Below are 20,677 nucleotides of genomic sequence, written 5' to 3'. Positions count from 1 at the left end.
TAAGACATTTGAAAAGAGCGCATCAGTTTCACTCCTTGAAACACAAAGTACCGACAGGTTGTTTTTTTTTTTTTTTTTTTTTTTGGGGGGGGGGGGGGGGGGGGGCTCAGCAGCACCCGAGCGTGTTTTTAACAGACACATTTGAGGGTTTGTCAGATTTCGGCCAGTCAACAAAATACGTTCTCGCCGTTATTATCTGTCCAGGTATTAAATTAATTAAGCTTTATTTCCATTTTAAATCATTCAGTCCTCTATCCATCCATCAGTTTATCACCCTCAGCTACAAGCTTCTTGTTCACATGCACATGCTCTAAACAGCTGCCTCTTATCTTTCGCAAATGTGTTTATATATTTGCATTTATATCTTTAAAAAAAAAAAGAAGTATTTGTGTAAAACTTAACACTTTTATGTGTCACAAGTACAACTAAAGGAGTCTGCAGTGGTCTGACAGAGTCAAGAGACTACATACAGCCAGCTGTGTGAATTGTACTAACACACAAAAAAAAAAAATGCTGATTACTTCTAAACTGAAACTCCAACAGCAAAAACTTTAGGTTTCATGTAGTGCAATCTGATGGGATTTCCTTTAAAACACGAATGATGTAACAGTGGATCTGTGTCGGGAAGGAGTGAATGGATTTATAGTGCAGAGGTAAATTTGACGGTCAGATGACATATGTCACAAGGTTTGATCAAGCATGCTGGAAAGGAAGTAGCAGCAACACACACCCACATGCACAGAGAGAGGCCACGTCTAATTGCAGGATGACATGCCTCACCCTCCAGGAGCTCAAACCTTTGACTAAGTCTAACCACCTGATCCTGCATTAGGGGCAAAACACGTACTTTTAAAACGATCGTAACTGATACATCGTGATCAAAACTATAAATAAGCTACTGCAGGATACAACAAGTGTGCAAAAGTGAGTGCAAAAAAAAAAATAAGTCGGCAGAATTGCGTAATGGCGGATTGATCGTTATCGTCCCTCTGATCTCTTGCTTGCTTCCCGCAGCCTTCACTTGATCTTTCTGGGTCATCAAGTTGAAACCACGGACCGCGTCCGGAGAAAATCCACCCGTATGACAAGTTGATCAACCCCGCGGTGTGACGGGTAAACGATGTGTCACGCATTTTGTGTGTAGATGTGCTCAAATATGCGGCGGGGCTCCAAAGAAGCGGTGGACATTGGCACGACACACGCGTGGACCTCGAACGAGGGATTGTCGCTTTCTGTTTTTTTTGTCCGAATGAGAATTAATTAAGTTTATAGTTCTTATAGCAAAATATCACCGGAAATCAATCACTCTTACCTTCAAAATATAGGCGTGGCGCTTATCCCGTCGCTGGAAGAACAAGCAGGTGAGTTAACAACGCGGGAATCTGTCTTAGTAATTGCAGCTTTACAGAAAGTTAAACGATGCGTTTGCAATTTAAGACGAGGAGAACATCAGTGGCGTTGTTTTTCCTTTTTTTTATTTATTTATTATTTTTTGGATTACAAGCTGCTTATTCCAACAGTAATTTAGGGATTTTCAGATACTTAGTTGTCCACGATATGTCTGTTAAACTATAATCTTGATCTTCAATTCGGCGGCGCTTCACACAAACACTTAGCGGTAATCGTAAATCCTTCTCAACATGAAAAATTAACCGGAGTGCTTTTTTTTTTCTTTTTTAATTGATTTATCCCTCTGCACGTGACACACAAATTTGCCTTTTTTGTTGTTGTTTTTTTTTTTTTTTTTTTTTACCACGCACTTCACGCTCATTATTTTCACACGAGCACACGTCGGTTAAAACTAACACCGAGATTCTTCGGTGAGCCTTTTATTTTGAAAGACTCTGTCGGAAGCTGTTGGTCTCACTGCGGCTGCCTTTCAGCTGGTCTCCCTCCGGACCTGTGGGGGGAAGCTGCCTGTCGGATGATGGCGTTAACGGGGCTGCTGCTGCTGGAGTTGGGTCTGTACGCCAGCTGTTTCGTCTGCGGGATCGTCACCGCCGCGTCCATCACCATCGGCCAGGTGACTTTACTCAGTAAACTATTTCACCAACGTCGTCGCTACTGTTTACCTCCATCCTCTTCCGGGTACACTCACTTTTTAAAAAAAAAATTTTTTTAATTTTTTTTAGTGCGCGTGTCTCAGAAAGTTTCCCAAAGACAGAAAAAAAGCAGGTTTTTTCCTTTATTTGTGGTGTTCTTTTGTTGCTACCGAGTTTAACTTTTTATTTTCCTTGAATTAATTAATTGACACTGTCATAAAATTACCATTTGGTCTATAAATGGCTTGTTCTTTCCTTCTTTTTTTTTTTTTATTCGACACACGCGCATATGTTTCTGGGTGTTTGCCAAAAGCAGGAGCGCGAGGAGCTTAAAAGAAGACGCGTGCTTTCACTTTTTCCCCCCCTGACGAGTTCCTGCTACATTTCCGAGCTGAAGTCCCATTTTATTGTATTTATGTGTTTTCGGATGAATACTTTTTTTTTTTTTTTTTTTTTCAAACGCTCCATCGACTTTACTCGGTGTCATAAGCGCAAACGAGTGTAAACGTGTTGACTAACGCTGCCGTGAACACTTAACGTTCATTTGGAGACTTTGTCCTGATAAAAAAAAAAAAAAAAAAAAATCCGGGAATGAGCGCGTGCGGCGCGCGAGCGCGCGCGCGCGCGCGTAATAAGAGAATCTCGTGTCCAGATGCTGCCGCGCGTCATGTGAGCCAGACGCTCCTCGTGCCCCAATTTATTCACCCCCCCCCCTGCCTCTTTTCTAGAAGTCCGATGCCGCCGTTTATACGGGCTTGTTCGTGTGCACACCGTCACCTTTATGTCCCCGTTCAAGGTTAAACGGTGTAACCAAAAAAAAAAAAAAAAAAAATTCAACCAGCAATCGAAACAATAACTGTCTCAAATAAGAAAAACAAGGAGTTCACCTGTTGCTCTTCTCCCTCTTTTTTTTCCCCCCCCCCTCCCCCAGGGTAACTTCGGAGGTCTGTGTATGTTGTACGGCCTGGTCAGCTACAATGCCACGTCGGACCTCATCAGAGTCCAGTCGTCCAGCGCGTCGTCGCTGTGTTATTTTGTGTCGGCCGTATCCATCACGGTGGCCGTGGTGTGTTTCTCGCTGTCTCTGTACTGGGCGTACACTTTCTGCATCGACGGGGAGATCAGAAGGTGACCGACCGTCTTTCTGCAGGGTGGGGTGGGGTGGGGTGGGGTGGGTGGGGGGGTGTTTTATGTCATGATTGAATTGTCCTCGCTTGTAAAAATCGGCTGCGGTTTATTTACAGCCACTGAGCCCAAAGCAAATTGTGCCGTGTTTATCCTCCAGCTGGCCTGAGGTTGTCCACGCTCGTCCGCTAACTTTTGATTAATGATTAATCTTGAACTTAACTATTTAATGGCTACTTGAAAGCGAACTTTTACGCAGCCGGCAGAAGGTCAAACCGGGATTTGGCGGACGTTGACGTGCGAAGGCTGACTTTTGGATTCGGGGATAGATTTTTAACACACACAGGGAAATATTAAGGCTTCTTAAATAGCCGCGCAGCTATTTCTAACAAGTGCGCGTCAACAAACGACTAACTGAGCAAACATGAACTAATGCTGCGTTCAAATAGTGTCGTACTTATTAATGCCTACATGACAGGAGCCCGCGTGAACGGCGCTCAGACGTATTGTACCTTATTTAAAGGGAAATATAACTGGTTTTCCTTTTGTGTGAGATGTTACGTGCAGGTGCGAATAACATTCGGGCTCTTGAGCTTTCTAAATAGACCTGTCTGAAAGAGTTGTGAATCATAACTGTCGTAAAAAAAAAATTAAAAAAAAAAAGGCACAATTAAAGCGAGAACTAAAGAAAAGGGGAAGCTGAACTTGCAGCAATATATTTCACGCGAGCGGTTGTGCCGGCGTTCTCCTTCGGTGTGAAACGGCGTCGGGGGGGACGCTCGGCGGAGGACGATAAAAGTCCTTTTTGTTTCACGACGGCTCATCGGCGTTCCCGCGCGCTCTCTCTCCGTTTTTTGTTTTCTGCCCCCCCCCCCCCCCCCACAGGGAGCGCCTGTGGATGAACCTGATCGTGGCCGTGTGCGGCGTCTTCCTGTTCTTCCTGCTCATCTCGGGCTGCGTGTTGAAGATCGGACGCGACTCGCTCTGCAACTCGGTCATAGGAAGCGTTCCCAACATCACCAGGTGGCACGCACACACACACACACACGCACACACACACACACACACACACACACACACACACACACACACACACAAACACAAACAAGCACATGCACAGACGTGCCCACACAGAACCAAAACCTTTCACAATGAAACTAAAAACAACATTTGAAACCCAGTGAGCTGCACTTTGTGTTTCCCTGCCCTCTGATTTCTCTTTTTTTTGTGTGTGTGTCTTGGCTACGCAAATCTTGTTTTCATCTCTTTTCCGCCAGCCTCATTTATCACTATTAGAAATACCTCCCCATTTAGCCGTAGCATCAATATGAATGCAGATGCATGAAATGTCATTTCGTTCCCGCATTCACGTTCCGCTCATCCCGTGACTGCCGCGGCCTGTTTGGAAGCTGTCCCTTTCTTTTGCAAAAAAAACAAACAAAAAAATGTCATCAGCTCTGTGGAAGCTAAAAAAAACAAAAACAAAAACAAAAAAACTGAAGCAACTGCAGTTTTTTTTCATTTTGAAATGACTCGGCCTACTTTGTAACGCTCTGAAAGGGTCGCCACTTAAACGCAGGCTCGTGTGAGGTTGTTGGCTTTTAATCGGTTGTTCCGAGCTCCGCTAACCTTCATGTTATTTATGTACAGTAGCTGCAGCTCGCCATTGTTCATCCTCTGAGCAAATCGGCTTCGGTTGCTTTTTAGTTCAGAGACTCGATGAACACTTAAACACCATTTCAAGTTAACAAATTTGTCGCCCGTTTTATAAATCCGGAGTCAAAATGGATGGAAAGAGTATTTTTTTTTTTTTTATGACGGCTTTAAAGGAACTTTGGCGGCTTAGAAATCGCCTGTTTGACACGGAAGATGACATGAAATGCAATCTTTTCTGTTTTCTATCAACTGTCTGAAATAAAGTCTTATTTGTTTCTGTCTGTTCAGATGTGACGAGGCCCAAACTAAACAGTGGGCCAGCCCTCTTAAAGGAGGACGGTTCTTCAACAGTCTACAAAAAGCTGAGGTCAGTATTTCATTTCAGTCATTGGACTTTTTCCTTCCGGTATCACGTAGAAGAACGATTGGTTTGGTCCCAGATTCATTCCTGTCATGTAAGCTGGACGTCGCAAATTTACTCTGATCGCAGACACACGGAAGGAACATTCACGTCAGGAACCATCTGATCTGTGGCGTAGCTCATTCAGTCAGCGTCACTGTCAATTCTTCATTTCAGAGTTTCCTTACGCAGCAGCTGTAAAGCTTTATTTAGCCGGGGAAAGTCGGTTCAAATGTAACGGCGCACTCTCCCCCCTGACTCCTCCCCACAGATGTCGGTGTGGGTCAACTTCTTCTTCTGGCTCATCATCGGGGTTCTGGTGTTTGTGCAGCGGCGTCAGAGTTCGGGGTCGAAGGTGATCGTCGGCGGGCCGGCCGGAGGGCTCTTCGGCGACCCGGGGGTGACGGCCGCAGAAACGGAGCCGTTTTTCAACCGACCCGCGAGGCCGCAGTGAGAGCGGGGAGGGGGGTTGCAGATGCACATACGCGACGCGATTGCGTGGGAGTGGATGTGGAAAAGGGGTAAATACTTCTGTAGCGTACACCGACTCGAGCTCCAGGTATTGAAGTGAGCTGTTTTTTTTTTGTTTTTTTTTTGATGTAACGTATGAGAGCGGTTGCGGCGCGTGGAATTTAATCAGATTTGCCTTCAGCACAGACGCAATAGGATTGAGCACCGACGAGGATGGGATTCGAACCCACGCGTGCAGAGCACAATGGATTAGCAGTCCATCGCCTTAACCACTCGGCCACCTCGTCGGCTGGACGGTGCTCGATAAAACCAACGACTCGCGGAACGTCTGGGCGTCTTGTCCGCTGGCGTCCCGACACGCCCGCCGTGTAATCCACGGAGCAGAGTTTGACATGTGCATTTACCCGTTTCCCACATTTCCCACTTCTCGCCTACCAAAGCCGTCTCGCATGTAACTGCAGATCACACAGAACTGCGGATCTGTTCAATCACAGCGCGCCTCTGCTTGTTTACACGACCAACAAATGGGAGCGTGTGTACTGCAGGCATTCAGTGTGGATTTCAACCGATGCACAGTCTTTTCCTTCTCACTCAGTTTACAAATTATTAACTTCATTATTTTTGAAATGTCAGAAACTAAACAGGCCTCAGCATCTCAAGAGTCACATTTTGTAAACCTGCTGAAAAGACGGAGGTCTCTGCAGATTCAACGGGATTCAGAGGGATGTCTTTATTCTGTATTTATGATGAATTATTTTATTTCACTTTGAAGCTGTTGTGTTTTTTGTTTTTTCATTTTGTCTTGAAAGATTTGTCATTCGATCTCTGGTGTTCACAACAGCGATAACAAACGACGAATTGTCCACCACGACCTTCTCTAATATGGCGTCCAGTCAGAGGTGTTTATCAGACACAGCTCCTGTGTTTTGGGACGCCTTCCTCCTCCCATACCTTAAAAGGCTGAACGTAGAGACATCAACCACTTTGGTTAGTGGTGCTGTTACCAGACACACACTGTGCATGCTCCTGTCTATAAGAGGGAACGGACAAACAAATGTTGAACAATGTCTCCCCCTGCTGACTGTCTCATTTGTACCAGATAGACATTTATAACTTTTTTTTTTTTCTTTTTCAATTTTAAATCCCTACAAAAGTGACGTTTTCATAGCTATTCGCAGAAAGGTGTATGTTGTGTAATGCTGAATACTTTAATTTTTTTCATTTTTAATAAAGCCACGGTCCATCGGGTCAATTTTTACGGCTAACGATTACGATGAAAAAAAAAAAAATCCTGTTTTGTCTTTATTCTTCACCCTGTAAAATCAAGTGTCTTCATCCCCATGCAAGTCATGAGCAACGGTGATTCAAACCAGAACAGCATCCAAACAGCATCCCAAAGAGACCAGACAGGGCCATTAGGAAGAACACTGTCCGTCGTGTTTACTGGTTATTGAACCACTTAGTCTCGCCACACTTGAGAACATCATTCTCAACGCCAAGCTGAAAATCCTTTCAGACCGTTGTTGTTCAGAACAATCGTTGGTTAAAACTTGGCTGCGCAAATGTAAATCCATTGGCCCAAATTATAATAATAATCATAAATAAATCGGCAAACGTCTTTTTCCACAGCCGACGTTTTTAACATTTTCACCCGTTGCAGCAGGAAAAGCCAACAATGGACCTCTTCCATTGAATGTCCCAGTAAACCGTGACGGTGAGCAAGACGGCACAGTTTCAGGATCCTTCAGCCGTCTCGCCTAAACGGGATGCGGATGCTTTTCGCGTCACGAATCGCAGTTTTCCTGCTGAACACAATCCAGAACATCAGCCGCGAAAAAGATCTATTCATAGAACGTGACTTCAAGCGGCACTCGTTCCCCATCCGGTGACCCGACGGATTAAAATAGTCCTTCTCCCGTCCCTCGACTGACTTAATCTCCGCGGATTACTTGACCTCACTTTGAGCCCCGAGGAAGAAGATAACTGTCGCCGAGGAGAGAAACGGAAAGAGAGACGCGACGCCGGTGGGGAAGAACTGAAGGGAACGCCGGAATCATTTTTGGACATTTTAAAGGAAGAAAAACACTTCGCCGGTCCTGTAAGTAAAACCTCTAACCGTCTTTCTTCTTTTTTTTTCACCATCTACACCTGAAGGTGGACTCCTCCCTTGGAGTTACCGTCTCTTGTTTGTCTTTTTTTTTTTTTTTTTTGTACACAGGACAGCAGCAGACAGACGGAGGGGGGGACAGAGGGTTCGCTCCGGAGAACCTCCAGCGCTGCTCTCAACTCGACTCTCGGAAGACGACCGCGCGGCTCGAGATCAGTTTGACGATGGAGGCGAGTGAGACGTCGTCGCGTGTCGCTCGGCTGTCGCTCTGTGACTGCTGATTAGAAGTGTGGGGGGGGGGGGGGGTGACGGGGAAGAAGAAGTATGGGTATAAATCGGCGTGTAAAGAAACGCGGAGAGTCGTGTTGAGGATAAAAAGAGAAGCGGCGGACACTGTAGACCGAGCTAAGCCATGAAAAGCCTCTTTAAGCTACTTCACTCTCCGCAGATCAGATGTTCTGTTTTTAAGCCTGTTGATCTGCGCTGCACTTCTGACGGTCAGCTATTGATTCACTTTTATCTGCTGTTTTTGGCAGGAGGGCTCCAGTCCGCCGCCAAATCAGACAGACACGGCAGAGAACGCATTTGAATCACAAAAGAGCTCTTCAGCTGGGATATTTTAACCTTTTATTGTCCTCGTCAAGAACAAAGCGATTGAAAAAAAATAAAAAATAATTGTCTTTGTAGTTTTTAAGTTCTATTGTGGCAATAATGACAACAATCAACGTTTTTTGGGGTTTTTCGGTTTTTTTTTTTAACAGACCCCACATGTTTTGAAAAATTGGCGTTGAGAAGTCACTTTATGATGAAAGGTTTTTATGCTCTTTAACTCAGACTTGCTCTTCTGTGTGTTTGTGCAACAGCAAACGTGGTTCTGTGCAGTCGATTCCACTTTAGTTTTGATTTCTGACGTTATCTAAAAAACAAAAAGGAAAACAAAATGCATGTGCTGCTGCAAGGCTAGCAGTATGTTAGTATACCAGTATATGTCGGTTTGTCACACATGACAAATATTTATTCTGGGTTTTTACCATAACTGCAGCACTTGACAAATCATGCCAATTCCATTTTTTTTTCCCACTTTTGATTAAATAAAACAATCGAATAACTGAATATATTAAGAACAGTGAACGCCTTTTCATCTCATACATTTTTTTTTTTACCTTTATTATCATAGCATCATTATTTTCCCCCAAAATGACAGTTCAACTGTTCAATTTTTTTTGACAGCATACTATCAACGCTCATCAAATTATTTCAGCATATGTATACTGGAATAAAAAAATATATATAATATCTTAACAATAATGAATGACCAGAAGCTTTTTTTTTTTTTTGTGGAGTAAATACTTACTTTTAATTACATGTGCCACGCTTCACTGCTTTTACCATCGAGAGACAAACCAACCGTTTGGTGCCGCATGTGTTTAGAAAATTCTTGGGACACTGTGATTTGATTCAATTTCCTCCAAACACCATTCTCATTTCTGGAGGACCTATTTTGTTGCTGACTTCTGGTAAGGACACGGCGGTGCTTAACCTCGCCACCCACAATTACGCCACGCAGTAAGGGATACCCGGACCCTCAAAAGGCGCAGTATTCGGAGACGTGTTTGCAGCGGCAGGTAGCGATGGATCCGTTTGGTTAAATTCAACACGGTATTTTAATAAGATTATGGGGGACTCAAAATGCGCTCCACCAAATGGTGGAGCAGAACATTAGAGGGTCAAAGCTCTATTTCAATCATCTGCCTGCTTCGGTGTCCCGTTCAGCTTTGACCTCTGACCTCCGTCATCTCTGTCCAGGACCTGTCGAGTGACCAGTGTGACTCGGTGGCGGTGAGCGTGGAGTCCCTCCTCAACGACGCCAGGAGGATGCAGTTGCAGTGCCGCGAGCGCAGCGAGCAGCTCTCCGTGGCCGGCACGCAGCTGAGGGTGGAGTCGTCCGCCCTGAGGGAGCAGTGTGAGACCGCCCAGCTCGACATGGCCCGAATCCGCCGGCAGCTGGACGAGCTCCTGGACACCAAGGCCGCCTTCGAGGCCCGGGAGAGGCAGGCCCGTAAACTTAGCAAGCAGCTGTGAGGGGGTGAGGAAGATGCCGGTGTCGTGAACTGCGATGCAGCTCCCCGGTCAAACTGTTTGATTGGCACCCAAGACAAAGGAGGGAAGCGATGAGGAGGAGGAGGAGGGTTTTTGATCTTTAGAGATTTCGGGAAGTGGGTGAGGGGAGGAAAAGAAGATTAAATTAAAAAAAAAAAAAAAAAACAACAACCAGAAAGGAAGGAGGGGAACGATGAGGAGAGTGTAGAAAAACAAAATGAAGAAATGAGATACAATTTGGTTTTGAAAAACGGTCACTTGAAAAACGGCCGTCACCCTTAACACATCCAAGAATGAAGTTTAGGACAGAATATTGGTTAGACTGGATAATTGACCTCGAAATGATTTTGCTGAGACAAGTAAGAAGCCAAAGAAAAAGGAAATCTGTGTGTGTGTGTGTGTGTGTGTCATTTATCCAGGAGGTGAAAAATGGGGGTGGGGGGGGGGCACTTTATCAACATCCTCAACTCTGTCTTGTTCCTCTTGGCATTTGCTGCTATGTCAAACATTAACATGTCTATACGCACATTCCTCCTATTTCCAACATTCAAATAAACCCTTTCCAAACTCAGTCATGTCTCCTCATGCCCGCCGGTGATCTGACTTGTTGTTTTTTTTTTCTTTCTCTTGAGGTAAGCCCTACCGTATCGGGTGTATGTGAGGTTTTAGTTGTTAAAAATAGTGCCGAGTCTGAAGGTGACCGAGCGGGAGATTTATCTGTGCGATAAGAGCACTGCTTCTTAATCCACGGGTGCTCTTTTCTCTCTGAGAAGTAATTCTTGAAACAAAACAAAAGATCAGATTTAGTCCTTGGCTGTGACGTGGCATTCTTCCCAACTCCAAATTAAATCATGCAGTGATGAGTTTTAAAAAATAATTTAAAAAAAAAAAAAGAAGTTGCAGATTGCAACCATACTGAACACCCCTCACTTTTTACCTTTTAGATGTGGGAGAAAAATCTCCGGGCGGCCGCTGTAGGAGCCAAATACCACAACGCAGTTGTTATTCCCCGTGTGTACACCGGGGGTCGCTGTTCTCATTTCCAACGCTTTGTGCATAAAGGGGTATAGAGGTCGCTGTTGTCGACAAAGGTGTTTGACCCCGGAAGGGCAAAAGGTTTATTTGAGCGCTTTGGCGCTAAACTTTGTCCCCCCCCCCCCCCCCCAGCTGGGAGTCGTGCGCTGCGTGTTATCGCAAGGAACTGGATATTTATGCGACGTGGGAGAAAAAAACACACACACACACAGAGAGGTATGTGCAAAAACTACACTTTGTAATAGCCGTTTTAAATTGTGTGCACACGTGACTGGATGTAAATTTAAAAACACGTGTTCACGTGTGTGGACTGCTTGCAACCCCCCCCTGCCTCTCGTGCGCCTTGAAACGCATAAACAGCACTTGCTGATAAACTTGCAAAAAAAAAAAAAAAAACTAAAAATCAAAGTTAAACAAAGCAAGCAACATATTTCAAATCAAGTCTAAGTTAAATGTTTAAGACTGACACTTAAAATATCCACCTGCTGTCGGCTACTTGACTCAATCTTGGTGCTGGAGCGTCAAAATAATGAGGCACATCTGCACACCAGCAACACAACTCACGTTTTCACAGAGGACTTGTGAACATAAGACACAAGTGTGTAGGTTGAGGATTAACAGATTAATAATAAATCACTCGATTGCGTCATTGATGTGCGCTGGGGGGGAGGGGGGGGGGGCTTTTTGTTTTGGTCTTTTTCTTTTGTGTGGCTTTTGCAATCTGTTGTGGTTTTTTTTATATATATATTGTTGTTGAGTTAGTGAATGACTTGGTGAGATCAAGTACGTGAAGCAGATTGTCTCTTGTTTTTGTTTTATGTTCCGGTGGCTCAATTTAAATGTGTTTTGCTGTTAAGAGAAACTGGGTTCATCAAACGTTACTTACTTCATTAGCGTACTTTTTTTTGTTTTTTTTGCCAGAGTTGCTTCTTGGAAGACCGCAGCCTGAGTGTGCATCAGTGTTTCCACACCCTTAAAAGGCCTTTTTCAAAAAAAAAATTATTATTATTATTATTATTATTGCTGCAGGAAACCCTACCACTGCAGCCACAGCCAGCTTTACCCAGCCTCAGCTGGAGAGTCGCCGTCCATCACAAACCGTAGCAGTGAGAGAGGCTTTCAAACAGCAAACCGCATCCAAAGAACCTGAAATCTGCAGCCTTTGTGAGAAGCACTTCCCGCTATCTTCACCAGTTCACCAGCAGACAATTCACACCGGAGGGAAACCGTCGTATACGAAATGGATTGTGATATTGTGCCACACACACACACACACACACACAAAATAAATAAATAAATCCCAGTAAACATGGAGTAGAAACAAAACACCATGGAGGACCTGCTGTTTGTGCAGCGCTTATGTTCACAACAGACGTCTGGGGTTCTCGGGCAACTTATTTCTTGGCTACTGCCTTAAAATCAGACACAGTGATCAAACAAAGTGTCTGATTTATATTACAGGCAGGTCAGTATGTTTCAGTGATTCAAGAAAGGCGCAGACAAAACACTTGTGTCATAAAAGATTACAATTTTAATCAGCATTATAAATCATTCTATAAATACATGGTTGTCATATCATTAAGAATTTATTTTAAATAGTAATAGATAACAAACAAGCAGTGGGGTGGTTGGCGGTTTGAGGTGGGGGGGGGGGGTCAAAGGCGAAGGGAAAAAAACAACTCGACAGTCTGCCGGGTTTTAGAGGGAGAAGCCGGGAATGTGAGTGCGTGTTGAGTTTGGTGTCTTTGCTGCCGGGATACTCCTCTTATCACCGCTCTGGAAGACAAAAAAGGAGACAAGTTGGAGACAAACCCCGGCAGTATGCTGTGTTTACGCTTTCGGCGAGAAGTGGACCTACTTTCAACTTTCTTTTTTAGAGGTGTCAGAGCCGCTTTGGCCTGGAAAACACACAGAAAATGATGACGGGACTATATTTGCTGCAGATATCTTTAAAGCAAAGTCTTCTCAAACTGGAGAAAATTGCAGAATAAAACGGAAACGCGAGTGCTACCTTCTTAATAGCGGTCCAGTCTTCAAGGATGTCGATGTCTCTCAGCATGTAGACGATAAAAGGACCTGCGGCACAGAGTCGGTTGTCAAATCAGCTCAACATATTGCTTTGTTAGTCACAACGCAAATTACCTTCGCGGAAGTATGTCTGTCGGATTAACATCAACGAAACGGAGACGGGAAGCTCGACGCGTGACCGAACTACCGCTCGGCGTATTTTCTTTTTTTTTTTTTTTTACCTGAAACCAGAGCGACTTTCTTCTTTCTCTCGGAGCGCCCCAGCAGGTTCTTTCTTTTGCACTTCTTGCCTCTAATCTCATCGCTCCACTCTGGAAGCAGATCATCTAATCTCGGTTAAAAAAAAAACCAACAACAACCCGTGCGCTGCCGTGCGTCTCTCTTTCAAATGATGTGCCCCAGCCCCCTCCCTCATAGTGCCAGTGGTCAGTGATTTACCCGAGGTGAGGTCTATATTCTGTCTGTCCTCCTCCAGCCTCCTGATCTTTTCCAGCAGCTCCGTCTTCATGGCGTCGAGCAGTAACGTCCGCTCACTCTGCAGCACGCGCAGCCGCGCAAACGCAAGTCCGTTAGATTGAGTGCCATTTTGTCGGGCGACGCTGGTTTAAGTGTGTGTTTTATATCACCTCCAGGTGCTGCCTCGCTCCTTGTACTTCACATTCGTGCTTGTGCTTGATCACCTGCAGACACAGCTCTCTGTACACTCCTGCAGACGGAGACAAGACAGACAGACAGACTTTACTTTCAGAAGCGACGTGGGGCTTTACGATGTCCCACGACCTCCTTAATTGTGTCCAAACGCTGACCGGAGACCACGTTCATTATTAATTACAAGCATTTAAGTGCACCGCCACACTGTTTGCTCGCAGCACCTGGCGTGTTTTTACTCCACTGTATCGTTAAGTCTCGGCCTTTTTAAAGGCCACTCGTGTGTCAGGAGTGCGCCGACCGAAACGCGCTCATCTGCACCTACGACGTACATCTCCCTGGAAAACACAGCAGGACAGCACTTTAGTACTCGCCGACTTCTAGCAATTTTAGCATAACTCCTATCCTGACCCGTGTCATTTATAATACATTGTTAAGGCTGCACAAAGTGTCCGTCATCCCACCGGAGAGGCGCAAGCTGGGTAAACGGCTCCACCCGGTGGCGAGAGGAGTCACATCACGACAAGTGCATCACCCAGCAAATTTCTGTCATTTAACTCGCCATCAAGAATCGCATGCAGGATATGGAGCGAGGTGGTTTATAGCAGACTGGTCAGGGCGCGTATTCCCAGACCGAGCGGACGTTTACTGCGCGTCATTCCCTTTCTCTCTTTCTCAACATTTCCTGTCAACCGCCACTCTTGCTGTCATACAAAGGCATAAATATGACCCAAAACGTAATCATTATTTTTAATAGTCATTTAAAAAAAAAAAACCGCATTTAAACAAACGTGCAGTTGCTGAATATCAGTAGCAGAGGTGAAATTTTAGCACGAGTCCAGTACTGCAACAATTTGGAGCAAAACCCGGCTGCGATTTCCTCGTGCCGTCGTTCAGACGACGTGATATCAGCATGAAAGTAGCCCGACCAGAAAGACGCAGGACGTCAGTCTGTTTTTTTATTTTTTATTTATCTAAATTATGAAAATGACCATTTTAAGTGTCATCTGTTTTGAGTATATCGTATTTATCTGCAGCCACTGTTTCAAAGAGGATCAAATGTTTGCTTGTTCAGTTTTCCCGAAAAAGTCAACAGGTTCCATGAGATGAACTTGTTTTTTTTTCAGATGGCATGCCTATAATATTTTCAACTGCATAACACAATGTAGTGTACTATGAGGCTTTGTATTAAGAGTTGCGTTGTTGTTGAGATGCAGCGCCTGCAGAAAAGGTTTCTAAAAACGTGAACCGTTCCCTTCCTCTCTCTTGAGCGCCGTGTGTTTTCCTCACCGGCCACTTGTGTTCGTATCTGCATGCTGTTCTGCAGAGCGGCCAGCGGCTCTCTGTACTCGCCAGCCTTCCCCGTCAGCACCTCGTCCAGCTTCACCTTCACCTGGTTGAGGCGCTCCCGAAACAACCTGCAATCACACGCTGCAGTCAGACTTCCCTTCTCTTTTTAAACATTTTTTTTTTTTTTACATCTATTAAGACTTCTGAAAGACGCGGCGTGTAGCTTCAAGGTACTTCTCTTTCAGATCCTGAAATTGTTTCTCCAGGTCCAACATCTCATCGAGACACTCCCCCCTCCTCCGCTCACAGTCTTCGTCGTCCATCTCTGCACGGAGCGGAGAAATAAAACCAACCGGTTACCGACGGCGTCCTGATCTCTCCTTTGCTTTTATACGATCGGCAAAAAAGGCAGAGCACTCGGGCTGATTTTTCCACCTGAACTCTCCTCCTCTTCCTCCTCCTCCTCCTCCTCCTCTTCTTCCTCTTCGCTGTCTTCCAAGTCGCTCTCCCTCTCCTCCGTACTTTCCTCCATGGTCTCCTCGCCTGCCCCACCTCCACCTCCTCCTCCGCCTCCTCCTCCTCTTCCTTCATTCTCTCTCAGCTCCTCCACCTCTCCGTTGGCCTCGGGGAGCTGCGACTCTCCCTCTGCCTCCATCTCCTCCTCCGGCTCCCTCACGGGGGGTTGGGCGGGCATGGCAGGCTGGAGACACAAAGTACAATATCACCAGACGCTGGACGTCAGCAAATCAAGGGACTGTTTGTTTTGGATCACTAAACATGCGAACCACGTTTCGCACGATTACAACATTTTCGTAAGTTTTTTTTGTTGGTTTTTTTGCGTCAACGTGTCGGAGGAGTATCTTGATGTGAAGAATTCGAATCACTTGATAAGCTGAAGTCAGCGCTGCCGTCCTGTTTCTGTTCATCCACAAACACGTTCTCAAGTTGTTTTTTTCTCCCCAAGAACATTTATTACATCACCATATTGATATTGTCATAAAATGACATTGAGTTAAGACAATTTGATCAATATCACCCGATCCTATTTCATGAGTTTCAAAATAATATGTTTAATATCACAGCTATAATACTATTCAAATAGGAAACTTTATATGCATTCGCCGCTGAACAAAACACATTACTATTATTGCATCAGACAGTGTCGCTACCAGAGCTGCTACACTGTCGCGTCGACCGTTCAGTCCGGTCTCAGAGAACAGAGGTGTCATATTTGACCAGGCGAGGAAACGTAAAACACCCGACCCGTACACGTTCTTTCATTTCGGGAACGGTGCCAAGCTCGTCCGTTGTATCGCACCTCGAGCAGCGAAAGATCAATACACTCTTTTATATCGTCCCGGCCAGACTACTGCAATTCTCTTTTCATCTGCCTCAGCAAATCCTCCCTGGAGCGTCTGCAAATGGTCCCGAGCGCTGCTGCAAGTCAGCATGCCGTCTCCACACTGGCATCCCGTCAACTTTAGGATTCGGCCCACGGTTCCCTCTCCTCGCCGTACAGCGCAGAGCCCCGCGTGGTCGGGCAGCTGTGCACGTCGGCGACCAGCTCCGTCCTTACTTCACCCGCAGGCGACTGGGCGTCCCTCGGGCTCGACTAAAAACGCGGTCGTACCTTTTGAAGTTGTGGGTCAAACACTGCGGGACGCTCCTCCTATAGATGTTTGACGCGGTCCCTGTTGGCTCCTTTTTTTAAAAAAAAAAAGACTGGGCTTATTCTCGCCTCATGCCGCCTAGTATTTGTGGTTTTAAGTTGTTTATGTTTGATATGTATATATATATATATATATTTTTTTTGACTGTTTTCTAATGTGCTCACATTTTTTTTTTAATGATGGTTACCGTCTTCATTTTTCATAATTGTAATACTGTGAAGCGCTTTGTTATCCTAGATGTTATACTTTATTATTTTTACTTACTAAAAAAAAAAAATAAAAAAAAGCACAAAAAGCAGACACGGAATAAAACACGTGACACTTTGGGTAGAGCAGACACCCGCCGTGGTTCACAGTAAAGTAGAGTCCACCTTATTCTGCAGAACCAGCAGAATGGGCTTGAATGGCAGACTGGGATCGTGGGACACAGTCACCGTGTGGCTTCAGTAATCTGTAAAGCGAGCTGCAAAAACACAGCACGGCACCGGAAGTCCCCCGGTTTGGCTTCACGAAATGCTGAATATAACAAGGTGGTGGGGGGGAGGGGGGGGGGGACGAAGAAATTATTTTCCTTAAACTGCACTACAAACGCGTTTAATGAAATTGTTGTGATATCAAACATCACCTTAAAACGTCTTCTACCATTTGGATTCATCTATTATTACCGCTTTCGTTTTTTTAAATTTTATTTTCTTACCGGAAGTCGCGTCCCCCCCCCCCCTCAAAATCTGCCCAACTTGACTTCTGGAAGCTTCCGTGATGTCATAAAGTGAAATGATAAAACGTTGCGAGGGCGACGGCGTTTATTTAGACTTCAAATTTAAAAAAAAAAAGACCGGAAATCAGTCTGAAGCACGTTGTTGTTTTTTTTTTGTTGTTGTTGTTGTTTTTTTTTACAACCGTTTACTTTCCAACCCTGCTGCCGAAACTTAAACCGAGACTCGTCGTCGCGGTTTTCTCTTTCAAATAAGCGACACACTTGTGAAGTCAAGTGCGACCGTAGCGAACAACTGAAGTCCCACACGGGGACACCGTCCCGACCACTTTTATTCACCGCTATATTTAAAAAACAACAACAACAACAATATAATCCAGAGTAGCTTTCACACTGACCCCGTCTCCCTGCTTTTGCCCACACGGATTATAACGCGTAACGTCTGTGCAAAGCGGGCGATGCTGTTTTGTAAACAAACAAACAAACAAACCTCAGCTCGCACGTGACAGCAAACATTTAAAAGACGGCTTACCTCGTCCCTTTTGTTCAGCGGAAGAAAGTTGAAGTATGATTTCCTATATTCCCATTTTTTTAATTTTTTTTTTAAAAGTGCTTCCTCTTCGCCTTTCAGTCTTCTTCACTTCGACACTTTGCCGGACTCTACGATCCGTAATTCCAGCCAATCAGCGACCAGACGTACTCTTGGGCTAGCCAATGAGGGCGAAGATACTGCAAGTCACCCGACCAATCACATAACGAACACGGGTTTAGTAAGCCAATCAAAATCCAGTGTGTTATATACTTGACATACACAGAACTTTTATTTTTTTTTTATTTTATGAGATACACAGTTTATAAAAGACAATAAAACCATGAAGTCCCTCACTATAAACAACTTTAAAAAAGATGAAAATCTACATAATATTTGCACATTATATTTAGTTATTATTTTGTGTTTATAGAAAGCTGACCTAATAATACAATTCAAGCTCTGTGATGTACACAAAATGTTTTTTGTTGACTTTTTGTACATCATGTAGAATGGTATTGTCATTATACTGTGTAGTGAAGCCTAGTATATGGTGCCATATAGTGGAACAATTGAAAATAGAATTAAAAAAAAAAAACCACTAAACTACTTACTGTTGTTTTATTGTATTTTCAATTATTCTTACCCCGTCGGCTTTTTACAGAAGCTTTGGCATTACTCTACTCAATTACAATCTTACCAGTATAACACATTTGAATTTGTAAGACACTGTGACTCCAGGCTGTGTTGTAATATTGTAGTTGTACCCCAAACATTAGAGGAAGGATCAAACCTTTCCTTCAACTCCTGCTGAGGAGTTGTCATCCCTGCAAAGACTATAAAATATAATTCGCTTTTGCTGCTTCTGAGGATGTAAAATGTAGTCGTCATATTACAATCCACCACAAGATGGCACCAGAGTAATGCAGACCGTTTGAAGAGCCACGCAACCCGGTAATAGAGGGGATTTGGTCAAATATATTCCAATAAACTGGTGTATCGTTTCTAAAAAGAAAATCTTCTGAAGAGAAAAACAGTCAACAAAGACAGAAAAAAACAAATCCATTTTACATGTTTTTATTAAAGTTGCATAAAAGTGTAACAAAATTGGGCAAAAACAAGACCTGTTGTTGATATTGCTACATTTGTTTGTTGGCTTGATCTAATCATTGTCCAAAAAAACTCCAAACAAAACACTCCTCCGATCTGCATGGTTTTAGCTCTTGTATTTAGCCTCGATGATAATAATCAGTGTCTATATATATATTATTTTTTTTTGCAATTTTCCCCAACAGTAAAAAAACAGACTTCTCAATAACAGTCTCAGAAGGTAGAATCCAAACCTGGATTTAAAAATGAAAATCCACTCAAATTCAGCATCTGATTGAACTTGCCTGGAACAATCCGACCAATGAGAGCGTCTCCAGAACCGGCTGCCGGTGCTCAATTTGGAAACACCGGCAGGAAGGCAAAAAGCAATCGCACCAACATGTATCTGAATGGATTTTTTGTTCAACTACACGTTAACCCAAGGCCTGGCATCAAGAAGTGTTATGATCACAATAAAAACAGACCGGTATTCAAATGGTAAATGTAAAGAACATTATCTAAACAGAATCACTGTATCAAGGCCTAAGTATTAAACACTCACTTCTAAAAAAAAAAAAAACAAACTCCAACAGAATCTCAGTTTGTTTTCCAAAACAAGAAGGAGCGACAAAAGATCCAAGGTTCTCCTCACGTCGCAGTTCTGCTCAGTAACGCGTGTTTTTAGCAGTTTGCGTTACCTTTTTTTTTTTTTTAAAATGAATGTCTCCTGTTTTTTTGTTTGTTTTTTTTGGTTTGTGTAACATAAATAATACCTAAGGCAACATCTGTTTAAAAAAAAAAAAAAAAAAAAGGAATGAAATGAGAGAGAGAGAGAGAGAGAGAGAGAGAGAGAAAGGGTGGACAGAAGGATGGAAATGGATGTGAGGGGGGGAGAGAGAGGGGAGATGCCAGGGAGAGATGACAGAGCAGCGAGATGAAAATGGGCCAGTGTGTGCGTTTGTGTGTTTGTGTGTCTTTGCATACGTGTGTGTTGGTGCCGAGAGAGAACGAGGCAGACAGGTCTGCTGTCACCGCAGGTGTTAGGAATTGGTCACAGGAACCGCAGCAAATGTTCCCACTTCTCCCGTCGGCCAATGGGCCGCGGTCTCTGATCTGATTGGCCCAGGATCAGAAACAGATGGCTTGCTCTCGGAGATGATTGGCAGCTGCAGCGGCACCTGACAAACGTGGACCAGCGTCCCTCTCCGTTCTCTCTCAACTGTGCCGTGTGAGTGAGTGAGTGAGTGAGTGAGTGAGTGAGTGAGTGAGTGAGGAAAAAGACGAGTGAATGCTTTTAAAACTGCTTCAATTTGAAACGGCGGCCCACCGCCCATTCAGGCGTCTTATTGGCTGACAGGATGTGACCGCTCTGAATCGATGACTGCAAAATAATAATAAGAAAAAAAAAAGCAATGTGTTAATCTAAATAATTTCTTAGGAAAAAAGGAGAAACAGTGGAAAAGAGAAGGAAAAAAAAAAGGCAGCTTTGTTCTGGGTCCCCCATTTTGGACTGTGTGTGTGTGTGTGCGTGCGAGTGTGCGCATGTGACAAAATGCATCCAGAAAAAGAGAACAAAATAGGAACCAGTCCTCTACTAAAAATCTAACTCGTCGTACAGAACAGCAGAATATACAGGCCCAAAAAACACTCCTAAAACAGATGTTGCTGTACATTATGTAGCAACAAACACACCTAGCATTTAGCAACACAGACATACACCCAGTATGTATGCGCAGGCTGGACAGCAGTGGCTTCTGCGGAGCCTCTCTCGT

At 44.2% G+C, this 20,677-nt stretch overlaps 2 protein-coding genes and 1 non-coding gene across 3 annotated transcripts; 1 reads left to right on the top strand and 2 right to left on the bottom strand.

The window, feature by feature from the left end:
- Window positions 1–1,234: 1,234 nt before the first annotated feature.
- tmem179ba (transmembrane protein 179Ba) lies at window positions 1,235–6,977 on the top strand. Its single transcript, XM_069717002.1, has 6 exons — window positions 1,235–1,361; window positions 1,884–2,023; window positions 2,974–3,170; window positions 4,053–4,190; window positions 5,112–5,190; window positions 5,495–6,977. The coding sequence occupies exons 2-6, from the start codon at window positions 1,925–1,927 to the stop codon at window positions 5,675–5,677; spliced, it is 696 nt and encodes a 231-aa protein (XP_069573103.1). The 5' UTR covers window positions 1,235–1,361; window positions 1,884–1,924; the 3' UTR covers window positions 5,678–6,977.
- On the bottom strand, window positions 5,900–5,981 carry trnas-gcu (transfer RNA serine (anticodon GCU)). The gene has a single exon. It is a non-coding gene; the product is annotated as a tRNA-Ser (tRNA).
- Window positions 6,978–12,444: 5,467 nt separating the features above from the next.
- On the bottom strand, window positions 12,445–17,960 carry brms1 (BRMS1 transcriptional repressor and anoikis regulator). Its single transcript, XM_069717010.1, has 10 exons — window positions 17,820–17,960; window positions 15,338–15,602; window positions 15,137–15,227; window positions 14,903–15,030; window positions 13,591–13,670; window positions 13,403–13,499; window positions 13,186–13,275; window positions 12,948–13,012; window positions 12,795–12,834; window positions 12,445–12,712 (listed from the first exon to the last, which is right to left on the bottom strand). The coding sequence occupies exons 2-10, from the start codon at window positions 15,594–15,596 to the stop codon at window positions 12,705–12,707; spliced, it is 858 nt and encodes a 285-aa protein (XP_069573111.1). The 5' UTR covers window positions 15,597–15,602; window positions 17,820–17,960; the 3' UTR covers window positions 12,445–12,704.
- Window positions 17,961–20,677: the final 2,717 nt, after the last annotated feature.

Source organism: Brachyistius frenatus, unplaced genomic scaffold (assembly GCF_029030835.1).
Source record: "Brachyistius frenatus isolate BFR_SWC_R1_liver_20210118 unplaced genomic scaffold, ASM2903083v1 Contig_166, whole genome shotgun sequence".
In the NCBI taxonomy this organism is placed as follows: domain Eukaryota; kingdom Metazoa; phylum Chordata; class Actinopteri; family Embiotocidae; genus Brachyistius; species Brachyistius frenatus.
Note: the sequence above shows the minus strand (reverse complement) of the source record. Positions and strands in the feature narration are given on the sequence as shown.